Source organism: Bos grunniens, chromosome 1, assembly GCF_055505025.1.
Source record: "Bos grunniens cultivar Pamir isolate PY7600 chromosome 1, Bosgru_T2T1.0, whole genome shotgun sequence".
Classification (NCBI taxonomy): Eukaryota; Metazoa; Chordata; class Mammalia; order Artiodactyla; family Bovidae; genus Bos; species Bos grunniens.
The window spans coordinates 101,335,669-101,360,484 of NC_141165.1; the positions used below are offsets into that span (position 1 = coordinate 101,335,669).

Below are 24,816 nucleotides of genomic sequence, written 5' to 3' on the forward strand. Positions count from 1 at the left end.
TGTCTTATCCTCTGTCATCCCCTTGTCCTCCCACCCTCTATCTTTCTCAGCATCAGGGTCTTTTCAAATGAGTCAGTTCTTCGCATCAGGGGGCCAAAGTATTGGAGTTTTTCAGCTTCAACGTCAGTCTTTCCAATGAATATTCAGGACTGATCTCCTTTAGGATAGAGTGGTTGGATCTCCTTGAAGTCCAAGGGACTCTCAAGAGTCTTCTCCAACACCACAGTTCAAAAGCATCAATTCTTTGGCGCTCAGCTTTCTTTATAGTCCAACTCTCACATCCATACATGGCCACTAGAAAAACCATAGCTTTGACTAGACGGACCTTTGTTGGCAAAGTAATGTCTCTGCTTTTTAATATGCTGTCTAGGTTGGTCATGAGAAGGCAATGGCACCCCACTCTAGTTCTCTTGCCTGGAAAATCCCATGGATGGAGAAGCCTGGTAGGCTGTAGTCCATGGGGTCGCGAAGAGTTGGACGTGACTGAGCGACTTCACTTTCACTTTTCACTTTCATGCATTGGAGAAGGAAATGGCAACCCACTCCAGTGTTCTTGCCTGGAGAATCCCAGGGACGGGGGAGCCTGGTGGGCTTCCGTCTATGGGGTCGCACAGAGTCGGACACGACTGAAGCGACTTAGCAGCAGCAGGTTGGTCATAATTTTCCTTCCAAGGAGCAAGTGTCTTAATTTCATGGCTGCAGTCACCATCTGCAGTGATTTTGGAGCCCAAAATATATTCTGACACTAAAGCATGAATATGTAAAATCAGGATGGTCCTGGAAATTCTGGGATACAAGACTGGTGTCCCAATATGTTTGGAACATTTGATAATAATCAACAGCCTGAGTTAGTCTTCCCATAGTGGTTTCATGTTAACAGGCAGTAACAGATAGTACTAAATTAATCTCTACTGATCTCTATTATTAATCTCTGTTCATCACTATTATTCTCTGATGCTAAGTCAGGCATTGTGGTAGGTATAGAGGCTTCACTGACACTGCACACATCACAATATGAAAAGAGCCACCTAAAGCAACACTCAGTTTAGGTCAGCTTCTTTTAACCATAATTGAATCTACTTAGGAAGAGACTAAAAAAAAAAAAAAAAAAAATCACTCAGCATGATTTACTCTAATTTACTGAATGAATAAATTAACACTGTAAATTCAAACATATGGGTAACATTTATCTAAAATAATAAATCATTTACATTACTCTCTCAAAAGTTCATGTGTGGTGTTTACTAATTTTTTATATTTAACATATCAAAATAACTTCAAGAATCTGCCGAGATGAAAATTAAAACTAAATAACCAAATTCAAAGTAAAGTTTGATTTTTAATGTCTATATAAAATTAAATTCACTAATAAGTAGTCTGTTCTTTGAAAACAACAGTGTTAGTTTGTTCTGAACATTTAAAATAACAGCTGTCTCAGATTTCTCCATAACTGAAAAGGAACCTCTCCCAACTAAGAAAACCATGCCTGCTTTTAAGAATGCTATTAGGTCCCCTAAAATTTGGATGAAAATTTCATTGTACTTAGCTTACTGTATTTAATTTCAATAGATCTTTTACTCCTCATTACTCATGAGTCAATCAAGAGTCACCTTTAATTAAAACTTATAATTCCTTGATGGCAGTATGAATTTAATGTAGATCTCAAATAAACCACTCAAAATTTAATACTGACTGCACTTGAAGTATGAATAGTCTAAATTCTTTAAAAATCAAGGCAAAAACTACAATTTAAGTAAATTAATGGTTAGGATAATACTTTTTTCCAGGAGTTCCCAAGTAGTATTGAGGCATTAAAACAGTTTTAGTCTTCCAAAATTTAGCATTACATCTGAGTTAATATTTGACACTTTACCATGGCTCTTGATGAAAGTGAAAGAGGAGAGTGAAAAAGTTGGCTTAAAGCTCAACATTCAGAAAATGAAGATCATGGCATCCGGTCCCATCACTTCATGGGAAATAGATGGGGAAACAGTGGAAACAGTGTCAGACTTTATTTTTCTGGGCTCCAAAATCACTACGGATGGTGACTTGAGCCATGAAATTAAAAGACGCTTACTCCTTGGAAGGAAAGTTATGACCAACCTAGATAGCATATTGAAAAGTAGAGACATTACTTTGCCAACAAAGGTTCGTCTAGTCAAGGCTATGGTTTTTCCTGTGGTCATGTACGGATGTCAGAGTTGGACTGTGAAGAAGGCTGAGTGCTGAAGAATTGATGCTTTTGAACTGTGGTCTTGGAGAAGACTCTTGAGAGTCCCTTGGACTGCAAGGAGATCCAACCAGTCCATTCTGAAGGAGATCAGCCCTGGGATTTCTTTGGAAGGAATGATGCTAAGGCTGAAACTCCAGTACTTCGGCCACCTCATGTGAAGAGTTGACTCATTGGAAAAGACTCTGATGCTGGGAGGGATTGGGGGCAAGAGGAGAAGGGGACAACAGAGGATGAGATGGCTGGATGGCATCAATGACTCCATGGACGTGAGTCTCAGTGAACTCCAGGAGCTGATAATGGACAGGGAGGCCTGGCGTGCTGCGATTCATGGGGTCGCAAACAGTCAGATATGACTGAGTGACTGATCTGATCTGATGAGGTGGCTGAAAAGTATTCTGGTCGTTATGTCAAAAAGTGGATGCTCATTTCCAGTTATTAGGAGCTGACAGTGATTAAATCTTGGGAAAAGATATTATAGATTGGCACCTTGACATCATCTTGGGCTTCCCTGGTGGCTCATACGGTAAAGCGTCTGCCTACAATGCAGGAGACCCCAGTTCGATCTCTGGATCAGGAAGATCCCCTGGAGAAGGAAATGGCAACCTACTCCAGTACTCCTGCCTGCAAAATCCCATGGATGGAGGAACCTGGTAGGCTACAGGCTATGGGGTCGCAGAGTCAGACATGACTGAGCTATTTCACTTCACTTTACTTCACTTACATCATCTTACTCAAAATTACTGATGGACTGGCTATAAAAGTCCAAGAAGCTTAAAATAAACTTTCTAGGTATTACACAAGTAGAAGGATGAGGTGACACTACTGAAGACTTTGATGTCTTCTTTTTTCCCCCAAATTCCTGAAATAATCCTCAACTAGCTCAGGAAACTGTGACTTTGCAAACAATTAATTTCACTACCACTGTAACTCAACAACAATTACTGAGTAGCTTTGTACAGTGAAGTTTATTAGATACAAAGAAAGGTTACAAAGGCAGTAGTAAGTCACAGTTTCTCTTTCTGAAGATTTTATAATTAAGAAAATAGAAAAACAGAAGACTCACAAATACATATCTATTAAGAATAATGAGTATGTAATATTTATAATAAATCAGTTCTTACAACTTATTTATAGGTTTAAAAGGATGAAAGAAAATGAGATGTTTATCACAGACAGAACCACAAAGAATTTTACTATAAAAAGTCTTACAAAAAAGGTGTCAATTAGATGTTCTCTCTGGATTGCTCAGAACATCTTAAAAGGCCAACATTTAGTTCTTTTACTTTAATCATCTACTTATTTTTTCTTTTTTTGGTAATAAGTATTGGTGACTGGGATGAAGCCAGCTCTTTTCTGTTATTTAATCTACATAAAATAATTCAATATTTTTTAGAAATAGTTCTGAGGGAACTATTGCGTTATTCTTCTTTTTTTCTTTTTTAAGATGGTCCAAACATTCCCACTCAGTTCAGCTACAAATCAGAAACAATCAGAATCAAGGTAAGATTTCAACTCCTTTCTGAAAAATCACATAATAAATGCACTTATACTGGTAGTATAATTAAAAATACTAAAAAAATGCAATTAAACTCAGAATCTTTAGAAATCATCTCTCCAGGTTCCCCAGATTCATGCTGGTTTACATGTATACAATAAGTCTGAAATAAAGTTTCTTAGGGTATTTCTATAATTTATCAGTTCAGTTCAGTTCAGTTCAGTCACTCAGTCATGTCTGACTCTTTGCGACCCCACGAATGGCAGCATGCCAGGCCTCCCTGTTCGTCACCAACTCCCTGAGTTCAAGTCAAAATGAGTGAATTTGAATCTTTTTATTATAACAAGATTGTTAAATCCCATTTGATTCTACTGAAAACAAGAGGTAACAACATGACTCAAATGTTGTTGTTCATGTACCACTTACTACTATTCTACTTTAAAATTTTTAGTAAGCATCTTCTCTCTACTAATTACTGTTTTTGATACAGATGAATAGAACATATAGAGAGATAATGGCTACTTCAGTACCAAGGACTACAAAATACTATTATTTATATCTCCTGAGGATACTAGATATTGAAGGAATGCTAGTGACCAAGAAAAACTACTGTCTTTGAATTAACTCACTAAATTTCCTAATTGTTGATGCTTACACAGGAAAAATAAAGAAAATGATATATCATGAAATGCATTAACCAAATTAAGACAAAGTAATAAAAATACATATCGAACATTCAAAAAACAAAGATCATGGCATCCGGTCCCATCACTTCATGGCAAATAGATGGGGAAACGGGAAACAGTGGCTGACTATTTTTCTGGGCTCCAAAATCACTGCAGATGGTGACTGTAGCCATGAAATTAAAAGACGCTTACTTCTTGGAATGAAAGTTATGTCCAAACTAGACAGCATATTAAAAAGCAGAGACATTATTTTGTCGACAAAGGTCCGTCTAGTCAAGGCTATGGTTTTTCCAGTGGTCATGTATGGACGTGACAGCTGGACTATAAAGAAAGCTGAGTGCCAAAGAACTGATGCTTTTGAACTGTGGTGTTGGAGAAGACTCTTGAGAGTCCCTCGGACTGCAAGGAGATCCCACCAGTCCATCCTAAAGGAGATCAGTCCTGGGTGTTCATTGGAAGGACTGATGTTGAAGCTGAAACTCCAATACTTAGGCCCCCTGATGCGAAGAGATGACTCATTTGAAAAGACCCTGATGCTGGGAAAGATTGAAGGCAGGAGGAAAAGGGGACGACAGAGAATGAGATGGTTGGATGGCATCACCGACTCAATGGACATGGGTTTGGGTTGACTCTGGGAGCTGGTGACGGACAGGGAGGCCTGGCGTGCTATGGTTCATGGGGTCGCAAATAGTTGGATACGACTGAGTGACTGAAGTGAACTGAACTGAATATATCTATAAAGTATACCTATTTAAAAGGAATGAACTATAGACCAAAACAGCATAAAAAAATCTCAAAATCATTATGTGGAGTTAAAGAAGTGAGACCAAAAAAAGAACTTACTGTATGGCTGTTACTTAAAATTCAAGAACAGTTAAACTCATGTATATAGATAGAGAACAGATTAGTAGTCGGTTCTCTGGGGATGTAGAAGGGGAGCAGAGAAATGACAAGAGAGGGAGATTGCAAAGGGGCACCAGGAAACTTTTGCAAATGATGAATATGCACATTATCTTGATTGTGGTGATGTTTCTAAGGTATGTATGTATATTTTTTTGTCTGTTTATTTGTTGTATGCCAATTATACTTCAATAAAATTCTTTCCAAAAAAAAAGAAGAAAAAAGTCATCCTAGGCATTCATCCATTTGTCACTAGCATGTAAGCTCCATAAAGACAACATTTTTAAAGTCTGTTTTATTAACTATGTATTCCCAATACTTACATACTTAAATATGTTTGATAAATGGAAGACAGAGAAAAGTCAAAATAGAACTATGAATCAAAAGAGGAAAACTCCATTTAATTTCATTTCAAGCACTACTAATTTAGCTTATAATAAAAATATCAATAATTTCTGAAAGAAATATATGCTGAGTTTACTTACATGAGTTAAAGTGGTATTAGTTTTTTCCTTCTACTGAAATAATTTCACTGCATGGTCTCTTAAAAATGTTCTAAGAATAACAAAACTTCTTTTAAACTAACAATAACAACAATTACAGCAAACACATAGCATTTACTATGTGTCAGGCACTATTATAAGGATATAACAGATGGTAATTTATTAATCTTTATAAAATCTTATCAAGCAGGTTTATCTTTTTATTTATAAGACTGATTAGTAAGAGCTTTGACTTAGTAATTTAAAAATACCAATCCTTTATACTTTAGAAGCTTCAGTATTTTATTTGAATATATTATTTAGATCAGAGAAGGCAATGGCATCCCACTCCAGTACTCCTGCCTGGAAAATCCCATGGAAGGAGGAGCCTGGTAGGCTGCAGTCCATGGGGTCGCTGAGGGTTGGACACGACTGAGCGACTTCACTTTCACGCATTGGAGAAGGAAATGGCAACCCACTCCAGTGTTCTTGCCTGGAGAATCCCAGGGATGGGGGAGCCTGGTGGGCTGCCCTCTGTGGGGCCACACAGAGTCAGACACGACTGAAGTGACTTAGCAGCAGCATTATTTAGATATTATATATATATATATATATATAAAATAAATCAGTATTTCATCCAAATTTGCTGAGCCCAAAACTTTTCCTTCCTCAGACCAGAACGAGGCCCTACAATCTTTCAGTACTGAGTTCAATAATTATCACTACCTATTAACTGGAGGAAATATGCAAGATGAAAACATTTTGCTACTCAAGGGCAAAACTATCCTAGAAATACTCAGGACCCATTTACTCAAATATTCCACTCAGTCATTTAATTTCCATGAATTTGGAAGAAAATGTTAATTCTCTTATAAGTTTCCTCTCTCCCTTCTTCCTAATCCCAAAGCCTGTAACTACTGATAACCAGTATCTGGAAATATGTTAAAGTATTTAGATCCAGGGAGAAAACCAGATCATTGACAATTAACAAAAACAGATTATCTAAAAATAGTATTGTAAAATGGCAGTGATACATTGTAAAGATGAGTTTTGAGGAAAGATAATGAGAATCTACAAAACTATAAAAAGTAGAAAGGGGAACAGGTTCAAGTAAGTCTTAAATAAAATATGGTATGATTAGTAGCTGAAATTAAGATACCTGGAGGACACATCTCTAAATCTAAAACTTGATAGGACCTGTTATGCTAATATTATCAACCACACAATTTGATAACATTAGCACTCTAGTCAAGCGTGCTGGCTGCAACGGGCCGTACAGAAGCATGCCTGCTCCGACGGATCCTGCAGAAGAGTGGCCAGGAGGAGCTACCCCTTGTCCAAGGTCAGGGGTGGCGACTAAGAGCGCCAGGCTGTGACAGCGCAGGAGCGGGCAAGAGGAGCTACCCCATGCCCGAGGTCAGGGGCAGTGGCCTAGAGGAGCTAACCACGCCCGAGGTCAGGGGCAGCCTCCCAGAGGAACACCACCACTTGCAAGGAGTGGTGGCTGTGCGGGCCCAGGAGGGCCGAGAGGAACTACTCCACGTTCAAGGTCAGAACCGGCGGCCTTGAGGAGATACCCCTCACCCAAGGTAAGGAGCAGCAGCTGGGCTTTGCTGGAGCAGCCATGAAGAGATACCCCACATCCAAGGTAAGAGAAATCCAAGCAAGATGGTAGGTGTTGCGAGAGGGCATCAGAGGGCAGACACACTGAAACCATAATCACAGAAAACTAGCCAATCTGATCACATGGACCACAGCCTTGTCTAACTCAGTGAAACTAATCCAGGCCATGTGGGGCCACCCAAGACAGATGGGTCATGGTGGAGAGGTCTGACAGAATGTGGTCCACTGGAGAAGGGAATGGCAAACCACTTCAGTATTCTTGCCTAGAGAACCCCATGAACAGTATGAAAAGGCAAAATGATAGGATACTGAAAGAGGAACTCCCCAGGTCGGTAGGTGCCCAATATGCTACTGGAGATCAGTGGAGAAATATCTCCAGAAAGAATGAAGGGATGGAGCCAAAACAAAAACAATACCCAGTTGTGGATGTGAGTGGTGATAGAAGCAAGGTCGGATGCTGTAAAGAGCAATATTGCATAGGAACCTGGAATGTTAGGTCCATAAATTAAGGCAAATTGGACGTGGTCCAACAGGAAATGGCAAGAGTGAATGTCAACATTGTAAGAATCAGCAAACTAAAATGGACTGGAATGTGAGAATTTAACTCAGATGAATATTATATCTACTACTGTGGGCAGGAATCCCTTAGGAGAAATGGAGTAGCCATCATGGTCAAGAAAAAAGTCAGAAATGCAGTACTTGGATGCAATCTCAAAAACAATGGAATGACCGCTGTCGTTTCCAAGGCAAACCATTCACTATCACAATAATCCAAGTCTATGCCCCAACCAGTAACGCTGAAGAAGCTGAGGTTGACGGTTCTATGAAGACCTACAAGACCTTTTAGAGCTAACACCCAAAAAAGACATCTTTTTCATTACATGGGACTGGAATGAAAAAGTAGGAAGTCAAGAAACACCTGGTGCTACAGGCAAATTTGGCATTGGAATACAGAATGAAGCAGGTCAAAGACTAATAGACTTTTGCCAACAGGACGCACTGGTCATAGCAAACACCCTCTTCCAACAACACAAGAGAAGACTCTACACGTGGACATCACCAGATGGTCAACACCGACATCAGACTGATTATATCCTTTGCAGCCAAAGAAGGAGAAGCTCTATACAGTCAGCAAAAACAAGACTGGGAACTGACTGTAGCTCAGATCATGAACTCCTTATTGCCAAATTCAGACTTAAATTGAAGAAAGTAGGGAAAACCACTAGACCATTCAGGTATGACCTAAATCAAATCCCTTATGATTATACAGTGGAAGTGAGAAATAGATTTAAGGGACTAGATCTGATAGAGAGTGCCTGATGAACTATGGACGGAGGTTCGTGACATTGTACAGGAGACAGGGATCAAGACCATCCCCAGGGAAAAGAAATGCAAAAAAGCAAAATGGCTGTCTGGGGAGGCCTTACAAATAGCTGTGAAAGAAGAGAAGCAAAAAGCAAAGGAGAAAAGGAAAGATATTCCCATCTGAATGCAGAGTTCCAAAGAATAGCAAGGAGAGATAAGAAAGCCTTCCTCAGCAATCAATGCAAAGAAATAGAGGAAAACAACAGAATGGGAAAGACTAGAGATCTCTTCAAGAAAATTAGAGATAACAAGGGGACATTTCATGCAAAGATGGGCTCGATAAAGGACAGAAATGGTATGGACCTAACAGAAGCAGAAGATATTAAGAAGAGGTGGCAAGAATACACAGAAAAACTGTACAAAAAAGATCTTCATAACCCAGATAATCACGATGGTGTGATCACTGACCTAGAGCCAGACATCCTGGAATGTGAAGTCAAGTGGGCCTTAGAAAGCATCACTATGAACAAAGCTAGTGGAGGTGATGGAATCCAAGTTGAGCTATTTCAAATCCTAGAAGAATATGCTGTGAAAGTGTTGCAGTCAATATGCCAGCACATTTGGAAAACTCAGCAGTGGCCACAGGACTGAAAAGGTCAGTTTTCATTCCAATCCCAAAGAAAGGCAATGCCAAAGAATGCTCAAACTACTGCACAATTGCGGTAAAACAGTAAAATAATGTAATAGTAAAACAGAATAGTAAAATAATGCTTAAAATTCTCCAAGCCAGGTTTCAGCAATACATGAACCATGAACTTCCAGATGTTCAAGCTGGTTTTAGAAAAGGCAGAGGAACCAGAGATCAAATTGCCAACATTCGCTGGATCATGGAAAAAGCAAGAGAGTTTCAGAAAAACATCTATTTCTGCTTTATTGACTATGCCAAAGCCTTTGACTATGTGGATCACAATAAACTGTGGAAAATTCTGAAAGAGATGGGAATATCAGACCACCTGACCTGCCTCTTGAGAAACCTATATGTAGGTCAGGAAGCAACAGTTAGGATCTGGACATTGAGCAACACACTGGTTCCGAATAGGAAAAGGAGTACATCAAGGCTGTATATTGTCACCCTGCTTATTTAACTTCTATGCAGAGTACATCATGAGAAACACTGGGCTGGAAGAAGCACAAGCTGGAATCAAGATTGCTGGGAGAAATATCAATAACCTCAGATATGCAGATGACACCACCATTACGGCAAAGTGAAGAGGAACTCAAAAGCCTCTTGATGAAAGTGAAAGAGGAGAGTGAAAAAGTTGGCTTAAAGCTCAACATTCAGAAAACGAAGATCATGGCATCTGGTCCCATCACTTCATGGGAAATAGATGGGCAACAGTGGAAACAGTGTCAGACTTTATTTTTTGGGGCTCCAAAATCACTGCAGATGGTGACTGCAGCCATGAAATTAAAAGACGCTTACTCCTTGGAAGGAAAGTTATGACCAACCTAGATAACATATTCAAAAGCAGAGACACTACTTTGCCAACAAAGGTCCGTCTAGTCAAGGCTATGGTTTTTCCAGTGGTCATGTATGGATGTGAGAGTTGGACTGTGAAGAAAGCTGAGCGCCGAAGAATTGATGCTTTTGAACTGTGGTCTTGGAGAAGACTCTTGAGAGTCCCTTGGACTGCAAGGAGATCCAACCAGTCCATTCTAAAGGAGATCAGTCCTGGGTATTCATTGGAAGGACTGATGCTAAAGCTGAAACTCCAAAACTTTGGCCACCTCATGCGAAGAGTTGACTCATTGGAAAAGACTCTGATGCTGGGAGGGATTGGGGGTAGGAGGAAAAGGGGACGACAGAGGATGAGATAGCTGGATGGCATCACTGACTCGATGGACCTGAGTTTGAGTAAACTCTGGGAGTTGGTGATGGACAGGGAGGGCTAGCGTGCTGCGATTCATGGGGTCACAAACAGTTGGACATGACTAAACGACTGAACTGAACAAGTTCTTAATCTCCTTATATTATCACATAAATCTATGGGAATATAAGATTCATCTTACTTAACACTGTATACCACATGTTTGGATACTGATGAACAATGTACATACTGCTCATGCTGAAATCAACTCAAAAAATTTTCGTATCTACTTATAACATATTTAAATAGCACACAAAAGAATGATGGCTTGCAGGAAAAGAAATGACCCTTTAAACATCTGAAGACATGCTGAGACTCACTAATGATGAGATTACAAAACTGCAATTATATATTTACTATTTTTCACCTATCACCAGTAATCAAGTGGAATCAGGTGGAATACATATATTGTTGGTGAGAATGTGGACAAAGAGGCACTTTCAAGCATTATTCATACATGTGCAAAATAGTAAAATATGTATAGAGGACAATTTGACAGTATCTATAAAACACATAAACACATTTACTATTTGATGTAGTACAGTTCAGTTCAGTTCAGTCACTCAGTAGGGTCCGACTCTTTGCGACCCCATGAATCGCAGCACACCAGGCCTCCCTGTCCATCACCAACTCCCAGAGTTCACTCAGACTCACGTCCAGGCAAGTCTAAAAAATTATCCTGCCAATTATACTTGCATAGATATAAAATAGTATATATACCAAGCTATTCACTGCAACATTATTGGTATATTAAAACATTTTGACATTATAAGCTATGCAATACACACACGTTAGAATATTACGAAGACATAGAAAGAATGAGAATGCTCTGTATCAACAAAGGAAGATCTCCAGTGTATCTTAAGAGGAAATGGCAAGTTTATAACAGAGAACATATGTTACCTTTTGTTTGAGAAAAGATAAAATGAATGTTTCCTTGCCTACGTATTAAACTATATCAAGACAAAGAAGAAGTTTATAAAAATGTTTTTTTGTAGGAGGTGGTAGGAGTAGGATAAATAGGAATGGAAATGGTAGTAAGACCTTAGAAACTACTCTTTTATACAGTTTTGTATGCATTATACACTCAAGAAAAAAAAATAGAAACAACTTTCCTTCACAACACTCTGCCATGAACTTTTACAAAAATTTACGAAAGAATAAGATATATGACAGTGAATTATTTGGGGAAAATCATAATTTTCCAGATAGTAAACTGTGCTTAAATATTAGCAGATGCAAACTATTATAAATATTAATAGAATGGATCAATAACAAGATCCTACTGTATACCACAAGAAACTATATATAATATCCTATAATAAACCATAATGGAAAAGAATATAAAAAAGAATACATGCCTATATACATACACACACACACATACATATGTGTAATGAATCACTTAGTGGTACACCAGAAACTAATACAACATTGTAAATCAACTATACTTCAATAAAAAAAAAAAAATTTAAAAAAAAAAGCACAGTGCTGTCTTGCTTTAAGAAGAGAAATACAGAACAATGTAATAATTAAGAGTTTAGAAATATTTATTCTAAGATAAAAGTGTCCTCAAATCATGGAAAAGAACAGACAATTCAATAATTTCTGGACAACTGGTTATATCATTGGGGTGGGAAACTGGTCACTACTATACATCATAAGCAAAAATACGTTTCAAATGTTATTTAAAATAAAATATCCTATAAAACTGTTAAAGAGTTTTATATGATTTTTTTAACACCCCAGATCAGGGAGAGAGGGGGAATGGAAGGAAGTCTTTTTAGATAATATACAAGTTCTACAAACTACAAGGAAAAAGCCAAAGATATTTTAACTACATAAAAACTTAAACTTTCTGTATTAGACACGATAAAGTTAAGAAATAAGAGACAAATGCAAGACAAAAAGTTACTGTCCATATGAAAGAACTGCTAAAATATTAACAAGCAAAATTCAAAAAGTAACTATAAATTTGAAAGATGATGCAAATAGGTGGTTTACATAACTACAAACAAGGGATCAATCATGAAACTTCTTCCAAGAATCAACAAAGCTTTTAGATTATTTTTCCAGTTTTCTCAAACAACAACAAAAATTCTAGTAAACATTAGAGAAGGAAATGAGTTTTAATATACTATCTATTGTTCTTTACAGCATCAGACTTTACTTCCAACACTAGTCACACCCACAACTGGGTGTTGTTTTTACTTTGGCTCTGTCCCTTCATTCTTTATGGAGTTACTTCTCCACTAACTTCCAGTATCAAGTTCATCTTTCAGTGTCCTTTTCATACTGTTCATGGGGTTCTCAAGGCAAGAATACTGAAGTGGTTTCCCATTCCCTTCTCCAGTGGACCACATTTTGCCAGAACTCTCCACCATGACCCTTCCGTCTTAGGTGGCCCTAGAGGGCATGGTTCATAGTTTCACTGAGTTAGACAAGGCTGTGGTCCATGTGATCAGTTTGATTAGTTCTCTGTGATTGTGGCTTTTATTCTGTTGGCCCTCTGATGGATAAGGATAAGAAGCCTATGGAAGCTTCCTGAAGGGAGAGACTGCGGGGGAAACTGGGTCTTGTTCTAATGGGCAGGGCCATGCTCAGACAATCTTTAATCCAATTTTCTGTTGATGGGCAGGGCTGTGTTCCCTCCCTGTTGTTTGACCTAAGGCTAAACTATGGTGGAGGTAATGAAGATAATGACCACCTCCTTCAAAAGGTCCCATGCATGCACAGCAGCACTGAGTGCCCCCAACCCTGCAGCAGGACACTGCTGATCCACACCTCTGCCGGAGACTCCTGGAAATCCACAGGCAAGTCTGGGTCAGTCTCTTTTGGGGTTACTACTCTTTTCTCCTTTGGGGTCACTGCTCCTTTATCCTGGGTCCTGGTGTGCACAAGGTTTGTTTGAGCACTCCAAGTGTCTCTGGTGGGTATGGGGTTTTCGCCCCTCCTACTGTCTTGCTGGAGCTTCTCCTTTGCCCTTGGATGTGAGGTATCTTTTTCTGGTGGGATTCAACCTTCTCCTGTTGACGGTTGTTCAGCAGCGAGTTTTAATTCTGGAGTCCTTGCAGGAGAAAATGAATGCACATCCCTCTTCTTTGCCATTTCCTCAGCCAGAACCAGCACAAAGAAATGGCGTAGCCATCATAGTCAACGAAAGTCCAAAATGCAGTACTTGGATGCAATCTTTCAAAAACGACAGAATGATCTCTGTTCATTTCTAAGGCAAACCATTCAATATTACAGAAATCCAAGTCTATGCCTCAACCAGTAAAGCTGAAGAAAATGAAGTTGAACGGTTCTATGAAGACCTACAACCTTCTGGAACTAACACCCAAAAAAGATATCCTTTTTATTACAGGGGACTAAAATGCAAAAGTAGGAAGTCAAGAGATACCTGGAGTAACAGGCAAATTTGGCCTTGGAGTATGGAATGAAACAGGGCAAAGGCTAATAGAGTTTTGCCAAGAGAACGCACTGGTCATAGCAAACACCCACTTCCAACACACAGAAGAAGACTCTACACATGGACATCACCAGATGGTCAACACCAAAATCAGTATGATTATATTCTCCGCAGCTGAAGATGGAGAAGCTCTATACAGTCATCAAAAACAAGACAGGGAGCTGACTGTGGCTCAGATCATGAACTCCTTATTGCCAAATTCAGACTTAAATTGAAAAAGTAGGGAAAACCACTAGACCATTCAGGTATGACTTAAATCAAATCCCTTATGATTGTACAGTGGATGTGACAAATAGATCCAGAGGATTAGATCTGATAGACAGAGTCCCTGAAGAACTATGGACAGAGGTCCCTGACATTGTAAAGGAGGCAGTGATCAAGACCATCCCCAAGAAAAAGAAATGCAAAAAAGGCAAAATGATTGTCTAAGGAGGCCTTACAAATAGCTGAGAAAAGAAGAGAAGCGAAGGGCAAAGGAGAAAAGGAAAGATACAACTATTTGAATGCAGAATTCCAAATAGCAAGAAGATATAAGAAAGCCTTCCTCAGAGATCAATGCAAAGAAATAGAGGAAAACAATAGAATGGGAAAGACTAGAGACCTCTTCAAGAAAATTAGATACCAAGGGAACATTTAATGCAAAGATGTGCACAATAAAGGACAGAAATGGTATGGACCTACAGAAGCAGAAGATATTAAGAAAAGGGGGCAAGAATACACAGAAGTAGTATACAAAAAAGATCTTCACGACCCAGATAATCACGATGGTGTAATCACTCACCTAGAACCAGACATCCTGCAATGCAAAGTCAAGTGGGCCTTAGGAAGTATCACTATGAACAAAACTAGTGAAGGTATTGGAATTCCAGTTGAGCTATTACAAATCCTAAATGATGATGCTGTGAAAGTGCTACAATCAACATGCCAGTAAATTTGGAAGACTCAGCAATGGCCACTGGACTGGAAAAGGTCAGTTTTCATTCCAATCCCAAAGAAAGGCAATGCCAAAGAATGCTCAAACTACCACACAATTGCACCACACTCATCTCACATGCTAGCAAAGTAATGCTCAAAATTCTCCAAGCCAGGCTTCAACATTATGAGAACTGTGAACTTCTGGATGTTCAAGCTTGATTGAGAAAAGGCAGAGGAACCACAGATCAAATTGCAACATTTGCTGGCTCATGGAAAAGCAAGAGACTTCCAGAAAAACTTCTACTTTTGCTTTATTGACTGCCAAAGCCTTTGTGTAGATCACAACAAACTGAGGAAAATTCTTCAAGAGATGGGAATACCAGACCACCTAACCTGCCTCCTGAGAAATCTGTATGCAGGTCACGAAGCAACAGTTACAACTGGACATAGAACAACAGACTGGTTCCAAATCAGGAAAGGAGTGTGTTAAGACTGTATATTGTCAACCTGCTTATTTAACTTATATGCAAGAGTACATCATGCAAAATGCCGGGCTGGAAGAAACACAAGCTGGAATCAAGACTGCTGGGAGACATGTCAATAACCTCAGATACGCAGATGACACCATCCTTACGGCCGAAAGGGAAGAAGAACTTAAGAGCCTCTTAATGAAAGTGAAAGAGGAGAGTGAAAAAGTTGGCTTAAAGCTCAACATTTGGAAAACTAAGATCATGGCATCTGATCCCATCACCTCATGGCAAATAGATGGGGAAACAATGGAAACAGTGAGAGACTTTATTTTCTTGGGCTTCAAAATCACTGCAAATGTTGACTGAAGCCATGAAATTAAAAGACGCTTGTTCCGTGGAAGAAAAGTTATGACCAACCTAGACAGCGTATTAAAAAGCAGAGGAATTACTTCGCCAATGAAATCTGTCTAGTCAAAAGTATGATTTTTCCAGTAGTCATGTATGGATGTGACAGTTGGACTATAAAGAAAGCTGAGCACTGAAGAATTGATGCTTTCGAACTGTGGTGTTGAAGAAGACTCTTGAGAGTCCCTTGGAGTGCAAGGAGATCCAACCAGTCCATCCTAAAGGAAATCAGTCCTGAATATTCATTGGAAGGTCTGATGTTGAAGCTGAAACTCCTATTCTTTGGCCACCTGATATGAAGAACTGACTCATTTGTAAAGACCCTGATGCTGGGAAAGACTGAGGGCAGGAAGAGAAGGGGATGACAGAGGATGAGATGGTTGGATGGCATCACCGACTCAATGGACATAGGTTTAGGCAGACTCCAGCAGTTGGTGATGGACAGGAAGGCATAGTATGCTCCTGTTCATGGGGTTGCAAAGAGTGGGACATGACTGGGCAACTGAATTGAACTAAACTGAACTGATGCTGGGAAAGACTAAAGGCAGGAGGAGCAGGGGATGACAGAGGATGAGATGGTTGGATGGCATCACCGACTTGATGGACACGAGTTTGAGTAAGCTCCGGGAGTTGGTGATGGACAGAGAAGCCTTGAGCGCTGCAGTCCACGGGGTCGCCAAGAGTCAGACACGCCTCAGTTACTGAATTGATACTATTTATAGGAATATAAATTAATACATCTAGTTTGGCCAGCCATCTGACACCTATTTAAATATAAAAAATATTCATAGCAGTTCTATTTTTTGCATATATTTTATAAACACATGTGTATAATAAAGTATAAAAAACTATGCTCAATGCAACAATTAATGTAACAAAAAAAAAAAGAAAACAACCTAGGAAAATCATTAGGCAATTTGTGGTGTATCAACACAGTAGAATATAATTACAGCCATTAAGAATGACATAGAGAAATAGCAACAGTTCTCAAGCATGAATGTGCATTAAAATTTACCTGGAAAGAAAGTGAAAGTGAAGTCGCTCAGTCCTGTCTGACTCTTTGCGACCCCATGGACTGCAGCCTACCATGCTCTGTCCATGGGATTTCCCAGGCAAGAATACTGGAGTAGATTGCCATTTCCTGCTCCAGAGGATCTTCCTGACCTAGGGATCGAACCTGGGTCTCTTGCATTGTAAACAAGATGCTTTACCATCTGAGCCACCAGCGAAGTCCAAATTCACCTGGTGAGCTAGGTAAAATGCCCACTGTCTCCAACCCCTGGGATTCTGATTTAGTAAAACTGAAACTGTGCTCCAGAATCTTCCTTTTTAGGAACACAGAGGATTTTGATTAAGGTGGCAACACTAATCATTATGAAAAATATTGGTTTGTAATAGTGGAAAAAGCAGTTTCTAGAACAATATGTATTCTATGATCACATTTACGTTTTTTAAAAATTAAACTACTTGTAGCTATAGACAAGGATGATGTATACTTCAAAGTAAACAGGTGGGAAAAAGTCTGGGAGGATATTTAAATTTGTAACAACAGTGACCTCTGTGAAAGAAATAATGTATTTGGGAATAGGGGGATGAAAGAAAACTTTAATAGTTAACTCTATAAATATCTGTACTATTTGCATTTTTGTACCAAAAATATACTTATATATTACTTAAAATGTTAAGAAAATAAGCCATAATAAAAAGGTAAAATATATTTTAATGTCATGAGTTAATATTAGTTTCCTAAATGGAGACTCACTTTTGTAGGATTATCAACTAATAATATAACAAGCTGGTGGTATTTTTTTTTCATATTCATTTATTCTTTAATTGAAGGATAATAGCTTTACAGAATTTTGTTGTTTTCTGTCAAACATCAACATGAATCAGCCATAGTATTTCTTAATTACTCTTTACCACCAGGCGAGAAATTCCTCTTTTTATTTCCTTCTTTTTATATTTTTGTGGGCCTCCACACATCTTCTCTGTAGTGTGGTAATAGTTCCCTTCCCACTAAAGGAAATTACGTCTTCACAATACTAGGCCTCATTTTCCAGCTTATATTTAGAGTGAAAATTCTCAGCTATGAGTTTGGTAATATTCCCTGGTGGCTCAGACAGTGAAGAATCTGCCTGCAATTCAGAAGACCTGGCTTTGATCCCTGGGTTGGCAAGATTCCCTGAGGAAGGAAATGGCTAACCCCCTCTAGTTTTCTTACCTGGAGAATTCCAAGGACAGAGGAGCCTAGTGGGCTACAGTCCATGGGGTTGTAAAGAGCTGGATGCAACTGAATAACTAATGGGCTTCCCTGTGGCTCAGATGGAAACAAATATAAGTAGTAAGGATCTTTTTCTTTGTGTGGTTTCCCAAGGGTAGAACACCAATGGGTAGAACAAGTGGGACTCTCTTCCTTAAAGCCATGACAGTATTTGGGAGCATGGCCTGGTGTGAGGACTAAGGACTATTGACTTCAATTAGGAATTACCTCATAAGTCTAAAGTTGACAAGTTATCTACTGAAGCAGAACATTATGATGGCATTTACTATTGCGGCGTGGTTATCATTGCATGAAGCTAATTAGATAGTAATTACACACTTACAGATTTCTAGGTAACTAGGAAACAGTTCTGTGTATTTTGCATTTTGGTATCACAACATTAATTAAAACACAAACAGCCATATAATTAACATATGACATTATAATGCATGAATCACAACAAATTATCTTACTGATGGATAATAATTTTAGCCTGAATTATTCTTAAAATCTTTATAGAATTAAGAATTATTTCATTTCTAACTCGTTTTGACTCTCCTAAGCAAAATGATGCAACCAGCTGACCTTTAGCAGTATCTTATAGACTCAATTTAATAGCTAGAAGAGGGAAACAATCAATCCTCACCTGCTTAATTTTATAGATGAGGAAAAAGTCACAGTGATCCTAGGTGGTCTCTAACTCCAAAGGTCTAGTGTTATCCACTGCAGATGCTGTCCCACCAATTCCCTTTCTAAAATTTCCACTACTCTTTCACATAACTGTTCATTTCCACCTAGATTTATGCCTGTGATTATGAAATTTATTCTAATCAACAACTGAGTAATTTTATCACATGCATCAAAAATCTTACTTCCAAACTGATCCATCCAGGAAGCTTTTTCTGACTCCAAGGATAAAAATTTCAGTCTGTACCATTATCAAATCATCCAAGAAAAATCTTCCTTTTGTGTTTATTTAGCAGCACTTACATATATAGAAATTATATTTTCTTAACTAAAACCAGGTCCCATCATCTGTGCCAAGTAATTTTTTTCAATTTATAAACTTTTATAAATATTTAGTTTGAAAATATTAAATAAAAAGTAACATAATAAGTTGATTTTATGGACAAGAATAAAATTATATGCAGTTAAGGTTGTACTAAAAATTACTAACAACATTCTTAAACTATCCCCTCACCTGAATCTAGAAATCCTCCAAGTTAACTTCCAGCTTTGTAGAGGGAAGAAGGCAGCTATCCTATCCATCTGCAGCAGTTAACAACACCTCTAGCTAAATCCTTTGCTGACATTTCACACTGCTTATCAATTTAATTCATTTGCCAAAGGAGATGTGAGGCTGTACTGTGTGTTAAAACAACAATTCTGAAAAGATAGGTCACCTTCATCTCTAGGACACCAAAGTTGTGCAAGATGACAAGCTGGTACCCACTGTCAATGAGTGCACATTCTGTGAAATGCTCCTCCCTGCCCTACGCAGGCAGTAGATCAACTAGACAGTCAACTAAGGAACAGAAGCTGAGAACATTGAAACAGATATATTCCTTTTAAGGTTTCCCTCCAAGTTAATTAATTAGTTGGTGGGCAATTGATTTGCCTTATTCAAGCTGAAGATACAGGACATATTTTAGAACAAAAATATTCCAGAATAGTTTCTCAGGTAATAAAACTCCAATATGGGGTTAGAGTCCCATGGGTGATAGAGGAAAGAAACAAAAAAAATTAAAATTAAGAATGCATGCATGCTAAGTCGCTTCAGTCATGTCCGACTCTGTGCGACCCCATGGACAGCAGACCACCAGGCTCCTCTTGTCTAAAAGAGTCTCTAGGCAAGAATACTGGAGTGGGTTGCGATTTCCTTCTCCAAAACTTAAGAATAAAAGTATTCAAACATTCCATTGGCTTAAACTTTCCCAAGTAGAGCATATTAGTTTAGATATGGAATCTAAGACAGAATGATTGAATCAGTATTTTCACATGAATTTCTGTAAACTGATTCTAAGAGAAAATTTAAATTATCATCAGTGTAAAATGGGGCCCAATATTCATACCCAATATTTTAAATTGGAATATAAACCTTTTGTTGCTAAATAAAAGCAAAAACTTAGACCTTGCATATACTGAAAAGAAACAAAATACATACGCCAAGGAGAAAAACTGCTCCATCACATATTAAACCTTAAAACTCAATTTTTCTTTTATTTTATAGGAAAATGCATATAATAGATCTGTATGTCAATAAAACTGTATTAATAATAAGTCTTCAGTCATAGGCTTTAAGCAAAAATTTGTACTCCTAATACAGTGTTGATTTGTTTTATCTATACCAGCCATAAATTCTTTTAATCAATTTGTAGACTAAATTTGATTCCTTGAATGTTTCACAGAAATTACTGTATAATACTTAATGTATAATGACTAAATAATATTTAGAAATAAATATTGAAAAATTTGAAACAAACACTACTTCGTATTTTTTATTTCATTTTATTTTAAGTGTACTCAAGGATACTTACTTGATATAGAAGGTCTTTCTGAGGCAAAGGGGGAGACTGTTCTTCATACTTAGGAGGTGGTTTATGTGTGGGTGGAAGGTCGATCCTGCATGAAAAAGTTTAAAAAATATGATTACCACATTTCACAAAAGACAAAACAACAACAAAAAAAAGGGGAGTGGGGAACCATCAAGATTCTCTTAAGTTTTGAGAATATTTTCCTCATACTAATAGTTGTATTAGTATACATGTTTAATTCAATTCTTACATTTCCATTAATCATATTTGGAAAAAAGTAAACGAGCTTTACAGGTTCTAATGTTTAGGAGTAATCTGAAATAAACAATTCTTCAAAAATTTAAAAAAAGAAGCAACCCATACAGAATCATTTTTTGAAAACTGTTATTAAGCAAGCAATCTAGTATATAACTAGGCTTCCCTGGTGGCTCAGTCGGTAAAGAATTCACCTGCAATGCGGGAGACCTGGGTTCGATGCCTGGGTTGGGAAGATCCCCTGGAGGAGGGCATGGCAACCCCTCCAATATTCTTGCCTGGAGAATCCCCATGGACAGAGAAGCCTGGCAGGCTACAGTGCATGGGGTCACAAAGAGTTGAACATAACTGAGCAACTAAGCATAGCACTAGTATATGACTAATTAAGTATTGTATATTTTTTACATGTGACCATGCATACCAACATTTTAAAATAGTCAACTGTGTGATGGAAAACACTTTCCTCCAAAGTGTCATAATAGTGATTTGAAAGACTTAGGGCTTCCCAGGAGATGCTACTGGTAAAAAACCTGCCTGCCAATACAGGAGACATAAGAGACATGGGTTGGATCCCTGGGTTGTGAAGATCCCATGCAGGAGGGCATGACAACCCACTCCAGTATCCTTGCCTGGAGAATTCCATGGACACAGGAGCCTGGCAGGCTACAGTCCATAGGGTCACAAAGAGGAGAGCATGATTGAAGCGGCTTAGCAAAAGACCGTATCTTAAAATGGTAATGAAAAAATGAGTTTATACTACATTTTGGAAATACTTCTAAAATTAGTTTTCAAAAGCCATGGTCACCCTTAGAACATTGATCATGTAAATTAAGATTTTCAATCTACAAACCATTATAAATCTTGCCACCTGAAACAAACACAGGCTATTATATCCTTGGGGAATGCATTTACCTTTGCCAAAATGACCTAATCAACTAACAAAGTATTTTCATATATTTTTTAATTGTTATATTACAACAAAAATAGAATTAAAAATATCTTGTAGCTTTCTGCATTTTAGAAAGCAGCTTTTTATATAGACTCTTACTTTTGAAGATCACAGATAACTAATTTTCAGTAATTAAGATTAGTAAATAAAAAAAACTTTACCTATATTAAAAGATAAAGAACATGAAAGCTATAGAGGCCAAATTACAAATTCTCAGTAGTCTAATAACTTATCAATGTGGTCATGAAATAATATTTTAAATGATTAGAATTCAAACAATTAATAAAATACATTACATGTATTACTAGCCTACTAGTAAAGTATGTTTTTGAAATTATAGAAAAGCTTGAGATAATTCAGCAACTAATATGAATTTAACCACAAACCAGTTAATTACTCTTGAAATATTAAAGAAATTCAGTCTCGCAGGTAACAGACTGAAAGAGTACTTTATTTCTTTTATTTAAAGTAATTATTTCCCTTAATGTAATAAAAATTACAGCAAATATATAGCTCCAAGGTGCCATATGTCATTTAGGTGAGAAAACCAAGGTTCATGGAGGTGATTCATTCATGGTCATACTATTAACTCGATCATAATAGACCTGAGACTAATACCCAGGTGCTTTTAACCCCAAAAGATTCATGCTTTAACTGTGCCAGATTAGAGAGGCAAAGACATATAGAAAGCATTTATGAAGACAGAAGAAGTACTCTGAGAGCCTTATATCTTCATGTAAAAACACTAAAGAAATAATGCCATTTGTACAGAACTTCACAGTTCATAAACAACATCATCTTATTCTACTCTTATCACAGCTGTGTGAGGTAAGCAGGTCACCCAGGTGCTTTTAACCCAAAAAGATTTGTGCTCTGTGCCAGAGAGGCAAAGACATACACAAAGCATTTATGAAGACAGAATACATTCTTTGAGAGCTAGCCTTATATCTTCATATAAAACCATTAATAACCACACAAGAAATAATGCCATTTGTATAGAACTTCACAGTTCATAAACAACATCATCTTATTCTACTCTTATTAAAGCCATGTGAAGTAAGCAGGAAAAGTATTATTTACATTTCACAGGTAAAGTAACAAAAGCTGCTGATGGAATTAAGTGAACTGGGACATCAGTCTTTTGACTATTCAACAAAATGTAATTTCTTTTTTATAACTCTATCTAATGATTAGGTCCAAAACATTCCTTTCTCTTTAAATAAAAAAAGATGCACATTTTGTAATTCACCAAAATCAAATTTCTTTAAGATAAAAACTTTAAAACTCAACACATTTAATGACTTGGCAGCTGCAAGTTAAGTTATATCTATACATAAGACAGGCATATACAATCTAAATAAGTAAACTTCTAAGACTTTTTATCTGTCTTTCAACTACTTCATTGAAGACTTGCATCTTTATTCAGAAGGCAGGACAACATAAAGGGTCATTATGCTACCATTTGGAAAGATGTATAATATACTGTAGGAAAAAAAAAAAAAAAGAATGTATTTGTCTCTAATAGCCAAATATGCAACTTGCAACTGTTTATTTACCAAGATGTAGTTTGAGACTTTCTGATAAAACTAGCCATCTTACAGATACCTAACAGTATCTTTATTTCTATCCCTCAGACACTTTTCATATGAGTAGCTGTAATGATAAAGACTGACTTAAACACCAGCAAAAAAGTTACCTACACTTTGTCAAGGTAGGACGGTCTCTTTTTTCGAGGAGTCAACAGCACAGTCACAAAGATAGCAATGATGAAGAGGGCAAGGACAGCTCCAATTACAGCTCCAGCTACAGCTATAGAAGAAGTCTGCTTAAATGGAACATCTGAAAAGTAACAAAAATTAGGTTTTTCAAGCAATTTTACAAAGAATTCTTGAATTCCTGTCCTCTGATTTCTACAATGTGCAAGAATGTTATCCAGCCACAAGGTAAGAAGACCCCAAACTTGATGTTACTTTTTAATGCTCACACACTCTTTGCAAGATGTAACCTTAGTACTCCCAACTTTACTTTTTTAAAGTTATGAAAAGAATATCCCTTGTCACGTATGAATGACTGAATCTACAGTCTATGGGGAAAGCTTGTCTTAAGAAGAAAAGATGAAAACTAATTTCTTATTCTAAAAGATGATAAACAAAAACTATTCAGTATGCTTTAATGGAGTTAGCCAACACCATATTCAGCTTTTATTATATTAAAAGAAATCCTATTGAAGAAACCAAAAATCTTCAAGAAAAAGAAAAATAACACTAAAAAACAGAAAATACCCTAGCTCTCTAGTAATAAACAGCCAAAAGCTGACATTGCAAAATTTAAGTTTTTAAAACAGAAATGTGACTAAAACAGTACGTGTTGCAGATAACTTCCCTTAATTAACACACATTTAATACATAGTACACTTTAAGATAGTGTCTCTACTACAAAATTATGTAAATTCTTCCCTATCTCCTGGCTACACACTATATAATTTCTGAATATCAATTTCTCATTTCCAGCCTGTATCATAAAAATTTTATAAGAAAGGATTTTAAAAACGTATTTTAGTTAGCATTTCACACATTTTTTTTTAAAGCCACCCTATTTTATGAATTCCCAAGTAAAAGAACTTACTAAAGTTATTTTCAAATATAAGTATTATGGATATTACAAAACCATCAATTTTGACATTGTATTATAGGTACAATTATTGACATAGGTATTATTTTGACAATTTCAGCCGTATTACACCTAATAGCTAAATTTTGAGGAATGACCCATCAGTTACAAAAAACCTTCAATATACTCAATTTATCTAACCAATAAGATATTTAAGGTAACATTCTATAAATGAAGATACTTTTGTTCTAAAGTTAAATGTTCTGCCCAAGGTCATTCAGTCAATGAATAGGAAAT

The 24,816-nt window shown here is 37.4% G+C and overlaps 1 protein-coding gene across 6 annotated transcripts in view; it reads right to left on the reverse strand.

Moving 5' to 3' along the window:
* NECTIN3 (nectin cell adhesion molecule 3) overlaps positions 1-24,816 on the reverse strand; it is a 240,734-nt gene that overhangs the window by 134,533 nt on the left and 81,385 nt on the right. For all 6 annotated transcript variants that reach the window (XM_086407331.1, XM_086407332.1, XM_086407327.1 and 3 more), the window contains exons 6-7: positions 23,610-23,748; positions 20,709-20,793 (exon numbers count right to left, since the gene is read on the reverse strand). In XM_086407331.1, the coding sequence (XP_086263457.1) occupies positions 20,709-20,793; positions 23,610-23,748 (224 nt within the window). The remainder of the gene's footprint in view (positions 1-20,708; positions 20,794-23,609; positions 23,749-24,816) is intronic.